General features: G+C 47.8%; 1 protein-coding gene across 8 annotated transcripts in view; it reads right to left on the minus strand.

Annotated features, from left to right (window-relative positions):
* Positions 1-12,992, minus strand: part of nectin1b (nectin cell adhesion molecule 1b) — a 630,230-nt gene that overhangs the window by 432,812 nt on the left and 184,426 nt on the right. For all 8 annotated transcript variants that reach the window (XR_015073694.1, XM_085967690.1, XM_085967688.1 and 5 more), the window contains exon 5: positions 9,164-9,315. Coding sequence is in view for 7 of the 8 variants with exons in the window: in XM_085967690.1 (XP_085823816.1) it covers positions 9,164-9,315 (152 nt within the window). In the remaining variant the exon portion in view is untranslated. The remainder of the gene's footprint in view (positions 1-9,163; positions 9,316-12,992) is intronic.

Consider the following 12,992-nt stretch of genomic DNA (forward strand, 5'->3'; position numbering starts at 1 on the left):
CCGATTATTACTGTCCCCTTCTCTCTCCTTTCCCCATCAGTGATGATTATTACTGTCCCCTTCTCTCTCCTTTCCCCGTCAGTGATCGATTATTACTGTCCCCTTCTCTCTCCTTTCCCCGTCAGGGATGATTATTACTGTCCCCTTCTCTCTCCTTTCCCCATCAGTAATCGATTATTACTGTCCCCTTCTCTCTCCTTTCCCCATCAGTAATGATTATTACTGTCCCCTTCTCTCTCCTTTCCCCGTCAGTGATGATTATTACTGTCTCCTTCTCTCTCCTTTCCCCGTCAGTGATGATTATTACTGTCCCCTTCTCTCTCCTTTCCCCATCAGTAATCGATTATTACTGTCCCCTTCTCTCTCCTTTCCCCATCAGTAATGATTATTACTGTCCCCTTCTCTCTCCTTTCCCCATCAGTAATCGATTATTACTGTCCCCTTCTCTCTCCTTTCCCCATCAGTGATCGATTATTACTGTCCCCTTCTCTCTCCTTTCCCCATCAGTGATCGATTATTACTGTCCCCTTCTCTCTCCTTTCCCCATCAGTGATCGATTATTACTGTCCCCTTCTCTCTCCTTTCCCCGTCAGTGATGATTATTACTGTCCCCTTCTCTCTCCTTTCCCCATCAGTGATCGATTATTACTGTCCCCTTCTCTCTCCTTTCCCCATCAGTAATGATTATTACTGTCCCCTTCTCTCTCCTTTCCCCATCAGTGATCGATTATTACTGTCCCCTTCTCTCTCCTTTCCCCATCAGTGATCGATTATTACCATCCCCCGCTCCCTCTCTCCTTACCTTCAAAGTCTACATCATCTGAAAGTAAAATGGTTTCAGAATGTAATGGAGAAGATATCAGTCGTATGCACGCATTAAGCACACAAATGAATCACAAACATACTGCATCCTAAAATTATAAATGAAATGGAGATGCAGAATGAAAGTTTGAGTGGACCCCTGGGTTGAGCCCAACATTCAGAAACATTACAGCTATTGACCTCGAGTACATTATCTGGAGACGGATCGATAGAATCCATCGATTTATTTTGCACATACAGCAGCCCCAGGGATTATCTGCTCGTTCAGGGTCATCGGCTCGATGACAGTCTGTTTTGGTTTGTTCAAAATATCTTAATCTTAAAATTGTGAATGCTTGCGGGAGAGATGGAATATTTAAGATTCTACGGCTCGCTGCCATTGTCTTAATAATCAGCTCCTACCTGTAACCTTTCTTCTTCTCTCCCACGGGCGTATTCAGGAATTTGACTTTATTTATATTGCCTTTACTCGGCAATTGTGTGTACACAAAAATGAGCATATGAAAAAGGACAGGTTGATTGTTCAGTCTATCAATCCCACCTCATGTACCATAAACCTGTCCCGATCCTCTGGTTGGGGAGTTAGTGGGTCAGAGAGTATCGTTTTAAAATGGTCACAGAGTGAGGACTGCAGCAGGAGAAATCTTTATGCAGAGGGATGTTGGAGTATGGAATGTCTTGCCACAGGGAATGATTGAAGCAGAGACCATGGCATCTTTTAAGAGAAAATTGAATAAATATGGGGAGAGCGGGGCAGTGGGATTAGTTTGGGATTGACAGGGCTATGGGGAGAGAGCGGGGCAGTGGGATTAGTTTGGGATTGACAGGGCTATGGGGAGAGAGCGGGACAGTGGGATTAGTTTGGGATTGACAGGGCTATGGGGAGAGCGCGGGGCAGTGGGATTAGTTTGGGATTGACAGGGCTATGGGGAGAGAGCGGGGCAGTGGGATTAGTTTGGGATTGACAGGGCTATGGGGAGAGAGCGGGGCAGTGGGATTAAACTAACAGATGGCATGAATGGCTTCCTTCTGCTCTGTAAATTCCTACGCTTTTATGAAAAACAATGAAAGAGTGAAAGTGCATGAAAACAGCTGAATAAGGTGATGAAAACACATGGAGGAAAATGGAGAAAAAAGAAAAAAATGGCACGTGCAGGAAATCTGAAATAAAAACACGTGTTGGAGATGTACAGTCGGTCTGCTAGCCCCTGAAAAAACAGGTTAGTAGCCCTGGTAAAGCCAGACATCATCATTTTAAAATGGTCACCGAGTAAGGACTGCAGCAGGAGAAATCTTTATGCAGAGGGATGTTGGAGTATGGAATGCTTTGCCACAGGGAATGATTGAAGCAGAGATCATGGCATCTTTTAAGAGAAGATGGTGAAGCCACCCGCAGTTTCTTTACATCTCTCAAGTCCGGCTGATAGTTCCCACCTATTATCTTTGATGGCTCTGCTCTTATGTCCCAAAATACTTTCCCCCTCAACAGCTTTCAACTCTCGTTAGTCCATCCAAGCCTCGAATAATGATCCCATAGATCTATTCCGATGCCTCTCCTGGATAGTAGACGAGAAAAAACACGCATTACCTGATGGGCAACCCTCTCTCGCCGCTAGCCCCCAACATCTCTCTATCCCATCGCAATATTGCTGTCTATTTCATCAATAATACTGTGCTCTGAATTTAGACAAAACAGAGGGAGATCCTGCTACACCTCTGCCCCATAGTCTCTGCAACTTGCTGCAACAGAAAGTCAAGAACATTAATATCACCATAACTTCCACTAATGTTATTCTTATTCAGTCAACAGGAGGCACGATTACTGCAGAGCTGAAGATCAGCTGCTGTCTCTGCCAGCTGCCCTCTTCACATTTAATGTAAATTCCAGACCGTACCAAATCGTTTTCAAGTTCTGACTCATATTAAAACCAGGAGCTGACACCTCCAGTTTATTGTCTGAGCTATAATGCTTCCTTTCTTTCAGACAAAACGCAGAAGTGGATAGTGTGACGGTACCATGACTCACACCCGGTCATTACATCAGCAGTAGGCCAGAGCTGCAAGAGCTGGGTTAGCAGAATAAACCATGCAATATAACTGAAGGTATAATTCATTCAGGCTTTTCAACCTTTCATTGAATTCATTTTAGGAATGGATCCAGCATTGGCAGGAATTGTTGGCATCTCCTGTTAATGATTTTATGTGGAACAGCTTCAATTGTTGTGTGTGCAGGTGATGCGACAAATAGCCGAGGCAGAACTTGTCAAAACACATTTCAACACCATGCCCTGAATCCTGAGCTTACAAGCAAGCACTCTGCCAAATTCACTATGCCAACAGGGCTAGCAGTTTGCTAGCCAGATACATCCACATATGGAATAAAACTACACCGGTGCCGTTTTATATATAAAAAGTGCAGTTTTGGTCTCCTTATAGAATCATTCGGCCAGACGAGCCCATGCAGGCTCTCAGTTAGCCCCACTCCCCCGCCCTTTCCCCGTGGTCCTACAAATTTTTTTTTCTTCAGATACTTATCCAACTTCCTTTTGAAAGCTGTGATTGAATCTGCCTCCACCACCCTTTCAGGCAGTGCATTCCAGATCCTAACCACTCGCTGCGTCAAAAAGTTTTTTCTTACGTCGCCTTTGTTTTTTTTGCCAATCACCTTAAATCTGTGTCCTCTGGTTCCCGATCCTTCCGCCAATGGGAACAGTTTCACTCTATCTACTCTGTCTAGACCCCTCATGATTTTGAACACCTTTATCAAATCTCCTCTCAACCTTCTCTGCTCCAAGGAGAACAACCCCCAGCTTCTCCTGTCTATCCACGTAACTGCAGTCCCTCATCCCTAGAATCATTCTCGTAAATCTTTTCTGCACCCTCTCTAAGGCCTTCACATCCTTCCTAAAGTGTGGTGACCAGAATTGGACACAGTACTCCAGTTGGGGCCGAATCAGTGTTTTATACAGGTTCATCATAATTACCACACTTTTGTATTCTATGCCTCTATTTATTAAGTTAAATTTCATCTGCCACATGTCCGCCCATTTCACCAGCCTGTCTGTGTCTTCCTGAAGTCTATCACTCTCCTCCTCACTGTTCACTATACTTCCAAGTTTTGTGTCATCTGCAAGTTTTGAAATTGTGCCCTGTACACCCAAGTCCAAGTCATTAGTATAAATCAAGAAAAGCAGTGGTCCTGGAACCGATCCCTGGGGAACACCACTGTATACCTTCCGCCAGTCCGAAAAACAACTGTTCACCACTACTCTCTGTTTCCTATCACTTAGACAATTTCATATCCATGCTGCCACTGTCCCTCTTATTCCATGGGCTTCAACTTTGCTGGCAAGCCTATTATGTGGCACTTTGTCGAACGCCTTTTGGAAATCCATGTACACCACGTCAACCGCATTGCCCTCAGCAACCCTCTCTGTTACCTCAGCAAAAAACTCGATCAAGTTGGTTAAACATGATTTGCCTTTAACAAATCCATGCTGGCTTTCCTTAATTAATCCACACTTGTCCAAGTGACTGTTAATTTTGTCCCCGATTACTGTTTCTAAAAGCTTCCCCACTACCGAGGTTAAACTGACTGGTCAGTAATTACTGGGTTTATCTTTACACACTTTTTTGAACAATGGTGTAACATTTGCAATTCTCCGGTCCTATGGCACCATCCCTGTATCTATGGAGGATTGGAAGATTATGGCCAGTACCTCTGTGATTTCCGCCTTCAATTCCCTCAGCATCTGGATGCATCCCATCCGCTCCTGGTGATTTATCTACTTTAAGTACAGCCAGCCTTTCTAACACCTCCTCTATCAATTTTTATCCTATCAAGTGTCTCCACTACCTCCTCCTTGGCTATGGCAGCATCCTCTTCCTTGGTGAAGACAGATACAAAGTACTCGTTTAGTACTTCAGCCATACCCTCTGCCTCCATGCATAGGTCTCCTTTTTGGTCCCTAACCGGCCCCACCCCTCCTCTTACTACCCGTTTATTATTTATATGCCTGTAGAAGACTTTTGGATTATCTTATGTTGGCTGCCATTCTATTCTCAAACCCTCTCTTTGCCCATCTTACTTTCTTTTTCACTTCTCCTCTGACCTTTCTATATATAGCCTGATTCTCAGGTGTATTTGCAACCTGACATCTGTCATACGCGCTCTTTTTCTGCTTCATCTTACTCTCTATCTCTTTCGTCATCCAGGGAGCCCTGACTTTAGTTGCCCTGCCTTTCCCCCTAGTGGGAATGTACCTCAACTGTACCTGAACTATTTCCTCTTTAAAGGCAGCTCATTGTTCCATTATAGTTTTGCCTGCCAATCTTTGATTCCAGTTTACCCGGGCCAGATCCGTTCTCATCCCACGGAAATTGGCTTTCCCCCAGTTAAATATTTTTACTCTAGATTGCTCTGTGTCCTTTTCTATTGATAATCTAAACCTTATATTATGATCACTATTCCCTAAATGTTCACCTACTGACACTTGCTCCACTTGACCTACCTCATTCCCCAGGACCAGGTCCAGCAATGCCTCCTCCCTCGTCAGGCCAGAAACATACTGATCAAGAAAGTTCTCCTGAACACACTTCAGAAATTCTTCCCCTTCTCTGCCCGTAACACTATTACGATCCCAGTTTATTACGATCCCAGTTTATATTAGGATGGTTGAAGTCCCCCATTATTACTACTCTATAGTTCTTGCACCTCTTTGTAATTTCTCAGCACATTTGCTCCTCCATATCTTTCCCACTATTTGGTGGTCTATAGAATACACCTACTAGTGTAATGGCACCTCTATTATTTCTTAACTCTAGCCATATAGATTCTGTCCTTGACCCCCCCCAGGACATCCTCCCTCTCAAGCACTGTAACATTCTCCTTAACCAATACTGTCACATCACCTCCTATCTTTCCTTCCCTATCTTTCCTGAACACCTTATGACCAGGAATATTTAATACCCAATCCTGCCCTTTTTTGAGCCAAGTCTCAGTTATTGCCACATCATCATATTCCCATGTGGCTATTTGTGCCTGCAGCTCACTTACCTTGTTTACTACGCTTCGTGCGCTCACAAACATGCACTGTAAACCCATCTTAGACCATCTCTCTTAGTTTGACCCCACCTAATACCTTACTTTAGTGCTCACTGCCTCTCTCAATGCTTTGAGCACTTTATTTCCCCTTTCTAATGTTACATCCTGGTGCCCATCCCCCTGCCAAATTAGTTTAAACCCTCCCTAACAGCACTAGCAAACCTCCCCGTGAAGATATTGGTCCCGACCCTGTTGAGGTGCAACCCATCCGGCATGTACAGGTCCCACCTCCCCCAGAACCGGTCCCAATGCTCCAGGAATCTGAAGCCCTCCCTCCTGCACTATCTCTCCAGCCACGCATTCACCTGCTCTAACCTCCTATTTCTATATTCACTCGCACGTGGCACCGGGAGTAATCCGGAGATTACTACCTTTGAGATCTTGCTTATCTGAGAAAGGACATACTTGCGTTAGAGGCGGTGCAACAAAGGTTCACTAGATTGATTCCTGGGATGAGAGAGTTGTCCTATTAGGAGAGATCGAGTAGATTGGGCCTATAGTCTCTGGAGTTTAGAAGAATGAGAGATGATTTCATTGAAACATAAAAGATTCTGAGGGGGATTGACAGGGTAGATGCTGAGATGTTGTTTCCCCTGGCTGGAGATTCTAAAACTAGGGGCCAGAGTCTCAGGATAAGGGGTCGGCCTTTTAAGACTGAGATGAGGAGGAATTTCTTCACTCAGAGGGTTGTGAATCTTTGGAATTCTCTGCCCCAGAGGGCTGTGGATGCTCATGTTGAGTATATTCAAGATGGAGATAGACAGAGTTTTCCACTCTAGGAGAATCAAGGGTATGGAGATCGGGCGGGAAAGTGGAGTTGAGGTCAAAGATGGGCCATGATCTTATTGAATGGCGGAGCAGGCTCGAGGGGCCCTATGGCCTACTCCTGCTCCTAATTCTTATGTTCTTAACTCTAAAACACGACACTCAAAACAGATATTTCTTCAGGAGGAGCTGGTAAGGAGGACAGTGCTGCATTCCCGACATCTCCCTTTAGGGGTCGCTAACAATCACCAGGGCCCACTGGCAACATCTAATAGCAGGAAGTACTGCAACAGCACAGATCAAAAAACAGAAGTGCCATTGTATTTGCTTCAAGACAAGCATTTAGAGAATACTACATCTGAAAGTCACCGGCAAGTCATCATGCAACTCCCCATGAGCTGGCCCTCACAAGTTATCCAGCACCAGTGTAGGCAGGGGGGCTTTTATCTCTAACTTTACTCACTGGCGCAAAAAGAAAAGACTTGCATTTATATAGCGCTTTTCACAAATACCGGACGTCCCAAAGCGCTTTACAGCCAATTTGTGCACAGCAACATCCCACAAACAGCAATGTGATAATGACCAGACTATCTGTTTTTGTTATGTTGGTTTAGGGATAAATATTGGCCAGGACACTGGGGAGAACTCCCCTGCTCTTCTTCGAAATAGTGCCGTGCGTGGGATCTTTTATGTCCACCTGAGTGAGCAGACAGGGCTTCGGTTTAATGTCTCATCCAAAAGATGGCACCTCCGACAGTGCAGCACTCCCTCAGCACAGCACTGCACTGGATTGTCAGGCTAGATTTTTGTGCTCAAGCCTCTGGAGTGGGAGTCGAACCCACGACCTTCTGACCCAGAGGCGAGAGTGCTACCCACTGAGCCATGGCTGACACTCCAGTTTAATACTTCAATAATTTGCAGATCCACTGGCCCAACTCAGACACTATCCAGCGCACATTGAAGTAAACTATCCCCGTTATTAATTACACTCAACATGGCACCCATTCCCCAACACAACATCCGGAGATTGCATCTCTGCTGTCATCAGTACACAAGCTTGCAGAGAAGCAGATTTCCTCCCAATGAGCTAGACTTAAGTATTGCAGCACTTTCTGCCTCAGTAGTTAGTCCATATACTGTTGGTTCAGAGGGAGGGAGGAAGGGAAGTGAGATAATAACCCTTACTCTGCTCAATGAATAGCAATTCCACAGTTATACAAAGAATAGCCAAGAACCCCGAGCATCACACAGTGAGTAACCTTTACCCTGCTGAATAGTGATTGTGTAGTTAAACAGTGAATGACCCTTCTTCTGCTGAACAAACAACTCCACAGTCAGAGTAACCGTTACCCCGCTGAATAAAAATTCCACATAATTCTGCACCGATGCAGTGACCACCGCTCTAACCTTTACTCTGTTGAAATAGCACCCAGCACCTTTGGAACTGTGGAATATGAAGGAACTGGAAATATATTCTTCGTTGAGTTTTACAGTGGTGATACTGAGTGAGATGGAGTTAAAACATTTCTCTGATGTTTTACACCACAATAATCGGAGATAAATTCATACACTCTATGGGTATTCGCAACTTGGGTGGACCCACAGAATATTGGAAATATGAAAATAAGATTCCATTTAAAAAGTGCATGCTGCCTCCCACCTTTTCTCTGCATGTGGTAATCTAACATTCCACATCCCTCGCTAATTGACATGCCTGTCCCCTGTAATCTCACAGACCAGGCTCTGGAAGATAGACATGCCATCTCGCGCCAGTCCCTTGATACATTATGATACATGTCAGGTATATTGGTGTCAGTTCCCTCCCTTTACGAGTCATACACAACGGCTCTCTCGCTCATTCTTGCCCTTTCAGTGAGCTACAAGTCAGCTCTCTCTCCCCTCGATATTCTGACAGTCCAGCTAAAAATCAGGACCTCTGTGTGAGGAATCCTAATTTTAAATTTACATCTTATTCCTTGATTACAGCACATTGAAACACTGAAATGGAGTGTCACTGTGCCCTTTTGCCTTTCCTAGTCCTTAATACAATCAAAGGGTGGAGGCCAATGGCCACATTATCCAGTTTGCCATTTAGCATGGCAACTAACTGAGACTGAAGCGTGCGTCCCTACCGCCCTAAACCCACTGCACTGTTCAGCTGTAATCTGTACAAGGCAGAGTGTCTCAAACCACTTTTCACTTCTGCTTCTTGCAGCCTGTCCTCCTCCAGCTACTTATAAACGTTCTAAACACTTTTGTGTATGACAGTTGGTTTCATAAAAATAGACCAAGGTGAGAACTAGTCACTGACAGACGGTGAGGCGAGAACAGCAAGGTGCTTAGAATCAGCAAGGAAGCATTGAGAGCACCGCCCCACACACCAATCATGCAATTACAGTTGCTGCAGAGTTAGCAGGTTCCAGATCAGCAAAGCTTTTGGTAATAAAGGTTCTTCCGCAGGCCCTGTCCTACCTGTAATGTTGACCTCAACCAGACCCGACCGTGTGCCAATTGCATTCGTAGCTTCGCAGACATACGTTCCAGCAAGGTCATAGGTCACAGTGCCTTTGAAGAGCAGGGTGGTGTTCTGTGGCTCCACATTTACAGGCAGTGATCCATTCAACCTGTAAAAATAAATACACCGTAATTGCAACAAAGGTCAGAGCTGTTGGAGCATTAGAACAGTGACTTTTCACCCGAGACACCTGGGTTCAAATTCAGCTGAGACGGAGGAGAGTAGTGCCTCCTCCCTCTGACGGTGGCACAGAGGGCCGAATCGCATCGATAGTGATGCTCCACCTGTGGCACCCGGGTTGGAACCCTGGATGGAAAGGTAGTCTGCTCCTCAATCCAGGATTTGACTCACTGTTAACAAGTGATGAAATCGTCAAGAAAACAAGCACTGTGAGAGGGGGAGGACCACAACGCCATGCGTTACAGCAGCACCGTCAGAGAGCCAGAGACACCAGGCCACAGCAGCAGCATCACTCGTCAGCTTCCATTTTATATACATTTTTATTCCTTATAATTCTGAATTGTCTTGTGTCATTTTATTGCCTTCATCAAGGTTTTACCTGAAGGCCTCAGCCACTCCCAAACCTGGTCTCGGACTCGATATTTTTATCCAGAATTATGACATTGAGCAGTCTGAGCACGTGCAGTGTTCAGTCATCTGTACTGCAGGAATATTGTCTTTAGCTTCCAGCAGTTTTTACTCAGTTGTTTCTCAAAATTATTTCAAGAAATATTAGTGGACAAATTTCAAACACTTTATTAAAGGTAAAGTTTATACCGAGTTTCTTTTATTTTAGAGAGGTTGGGGGAGAAATTCAGTATCGCCACGTTTGGGGCGTAATACTCGAGCAGGCGCAAAATTTAGCGCCCGGCGCAAATTATCGCCACCTACTGCTAAATTGACCTGCTTCGCCCCAGGAGGTGCTTGGAGCGCTAAAACAGGCGCTGCACGACTGTCTTAAGGTGCTAAGCCGGAGAAGCGAGGCGCTACCACCGAGGGCGGGCGCAGCGCAGGTGCGGCCAGTTAGCGATTGCATGCAGACACGCTGGCGCCGGTCAGCTCTTAAAGGGGAGGTTCGATCTTGGATTGCAGCCACACCCTGCACATCGGAGCCCTGATTCTCGGCCTGGACAGACCTGCTGCCACATTCTAACGCCTAGGACCATGGAGAGGGCCAGGGAGCGAGCGCAGCGGTTCAGTGAGGGGGCCTTGCAGGTTCTGGTTGGCGCGGTGGAGCGCAGGCGATCTATCCTGTTTCCAGACAGTGGCAGGAGGCCGCTGCCCAACGACTATCGCAAAGCTTGGATGGAGGTGGCTCACAGCGTGACCTCCAGCAGCATGGTGCCTAGGACCCCTGTGCAATGCAGGAAGAAGTTCGACGACCTCACTCAGGTCGTCAGGGTGAGTACCCTTTTCAGTATCCTCTTCATCCCTGCATGTCCACCTCACTTTATGGCCAAAGGGTCCTGAAAGCCTCAATGCCCAGCACTCATCCAACACCTATGGCCCTTTCAGGAAACTCACACGTACATTCAGCACTTTACACACTGTAAGGGCTAATCGACCATGGGAGGCAGTGGAGCCAAGATCAGGGCTTCACACTGTAAGGGCTATTCGACCATGGGAGGCAGTGCAGCCAAGATCAGGGCTTCACACTGCAAGGGCTATTCGACCATGGGAGGCAGTGCAGCCAAGATCAGGGCAGCCAAGATCAGGGCTTCACACTGTAAGGGCTATTTGACCATGGGAGGCAGTGCAGCCAAGATCAGGGCTTCACACTGTACTCAGAGCCCGTCCTTTCTCTTGCAGGGCAAGCTGGCCCATAACAGGAGGCAGCCGCAACGGACCGGGGGAGGCCGGCCTCACCTTCAAGACCTCAGCGATCTGGAGCAGAGAGTCCAGCGGATTATGGCAGGCCGAATGATTGGCCCCGTCGCCACTGGAGATGCCGACCCCGTTCTGGACAGCAATGGTAGGGTCATCACTTTTTTGACCTCTCTCCTTCCACTTGTGCCTCACACTAGCATCCTTTGCCACTATCGAACCAATACAGTGCATTGCAGCAATCATGCCTCCCTCGCTGCCGCCCTGTCCTCACGCTAAAGCAACTCTTGTACCTCCCTGCTTTCAGATGCTGATTCGCCAGGTGAGGAGGCGGGCCCTCAAGCTGCCACTGTGAGTGGCTCTGAAGGCGAGGAGGAAGAGGAAGCCGGACCATCAGTGCCACCCTCAGCCGAGGCAGCCCATGGCCATAATGGGGACACGTCTTCCCTGGAGGGGAGCAGGGGGGAATGGTCTGAGGAGGGTGAAGCTCCGGGGCCCAGCGGGCTGCAGCAACGCGGGGGAGGTAGGGAAGCTCGGTGGCCTTCTCCCCGGAGGGAGAGTCTGGCCTCCAGTCCTGCTACAGTGGGCGCAGAAGAGGTGCGGCTCCTCGCTGAAATGAGCGCCCAGGCAGAGCACAGGCATACTGAGCTCATGGCTGCAGTGGCAAGGATGCCCGAATCCATTGAGTCACTGGCAAGGAGTGTCCAGGACTTCGGTGCAGCATTGGCAGAACAGGCGGCTTCCACGCAAGTGCTTAGTGGTGCAATGCAGTCAGTGGCTGGTCTGATGCAGACGCAGATTGAGGCCACACGAACACTGACTGCTGCCACCCTCGCTGGATCGGGCACGAATCGCCAGGACCCTCGCCGCGCCGCAGCAGGCCAGCAGTCTGTGCTTCAGCAGATTGCTCCGCATGCTGCAGTGCTGCCCCGTGGAGTGCCAGTGTGTCGGCCGACCAGGGAGTGGCTGTCCTCTGTCAGGATGGCAGCATTCCTGCTGCCAACACTGTCACTTCTCCACTGCAGCTGCCACCACCTGTAGGACAGACTGCTGCCGCCCATGCAGAGTTGGAGCAGTCAGCAGCCGGGCCCTCCAGGCCCAGAGCTGGTCCAGGCCGTCCCTCAAGGGCATCTGCCGACTCAGTTTCTGACACTCAGCAGCCTTCCCCCAGCCTTGCTGCAGCCACTGGGATCCCATTGCGGAGGAGCTGCAGGGTGGGAAGGGGCCAATCTTGCAAGCGAAGCAGATCACCCTCGAAGGGCAAAAAGTAGGTGCGGCAAAATGCTGTTAATTTTTTTATTGAAGGCCGAGGATCGTGGTCATTTTTTGTTACTCTTTTGTTCATTGTCTCCAGGTTGAGAGAGCCAGTTATGTGTCTGACGCTTTTTTGGGGGTTTCTCTCTATTACTTTGTCATGCGGGAAGGGCACACAGTTTATTAAATAAAGAAGTGTCTTTATTCAGAACGTGCATGTTTGCTCTTTGAACTATTTGTTGACTTGACCGGCCTAGGGGTTGCGGAACGGTTCCATTCATGTTCTTTCAATGGCACAAGCCATTCCCTCAGAGTGGGCCTAGAACCGACTTGCAATAAGCCGCTGACGGACGGCCCTTGCACTTTGTGCCTCCCTCCCGTCTTGGTGCTCCTCCTCCTCCTCCACTGGTGCTCCAATGTCTGGTGGCAGTGGCTGAGTCCTGAGGATTGCCAGGTTATGCAGCATGCAGCACACTACAACAAAATGGGAGACTCGCTCAGGTGAGTACTGAAGGGCTCCCCCGGAATGGTCCAGACAGCGGAACCGTTGCTTTAGCACGCCGATTGTGTGCTCAATGATGTTCCTGGTCGCTTGATGGCTCTCATTGTATCGTTCTTCAGCAGGGGTGCTGGGCACACGGAGCGAGGTCATCAGCCAGGGGCACAGAGGATAGCCCTTATCCCCAAGCCAGCCAGCCTCCTGGGTGA

This window comes from Somniosus microcephalus, chromosome 26 (assembly GCF_052327205.1).
Source record: "Somniosus microcephalus isolate GS21.2 chromosome 26, FLI_Smic_1.0, whole genome shotgun sequence".
In the NCBI taxonomy this organism is placed as follows: domain Eukaryota; kingdom Metazoa; phylum Chordata; class Chondrichthyes; order Squaliformes; family Somniosidae; genus Somniosus; species Somniosus microcephalus.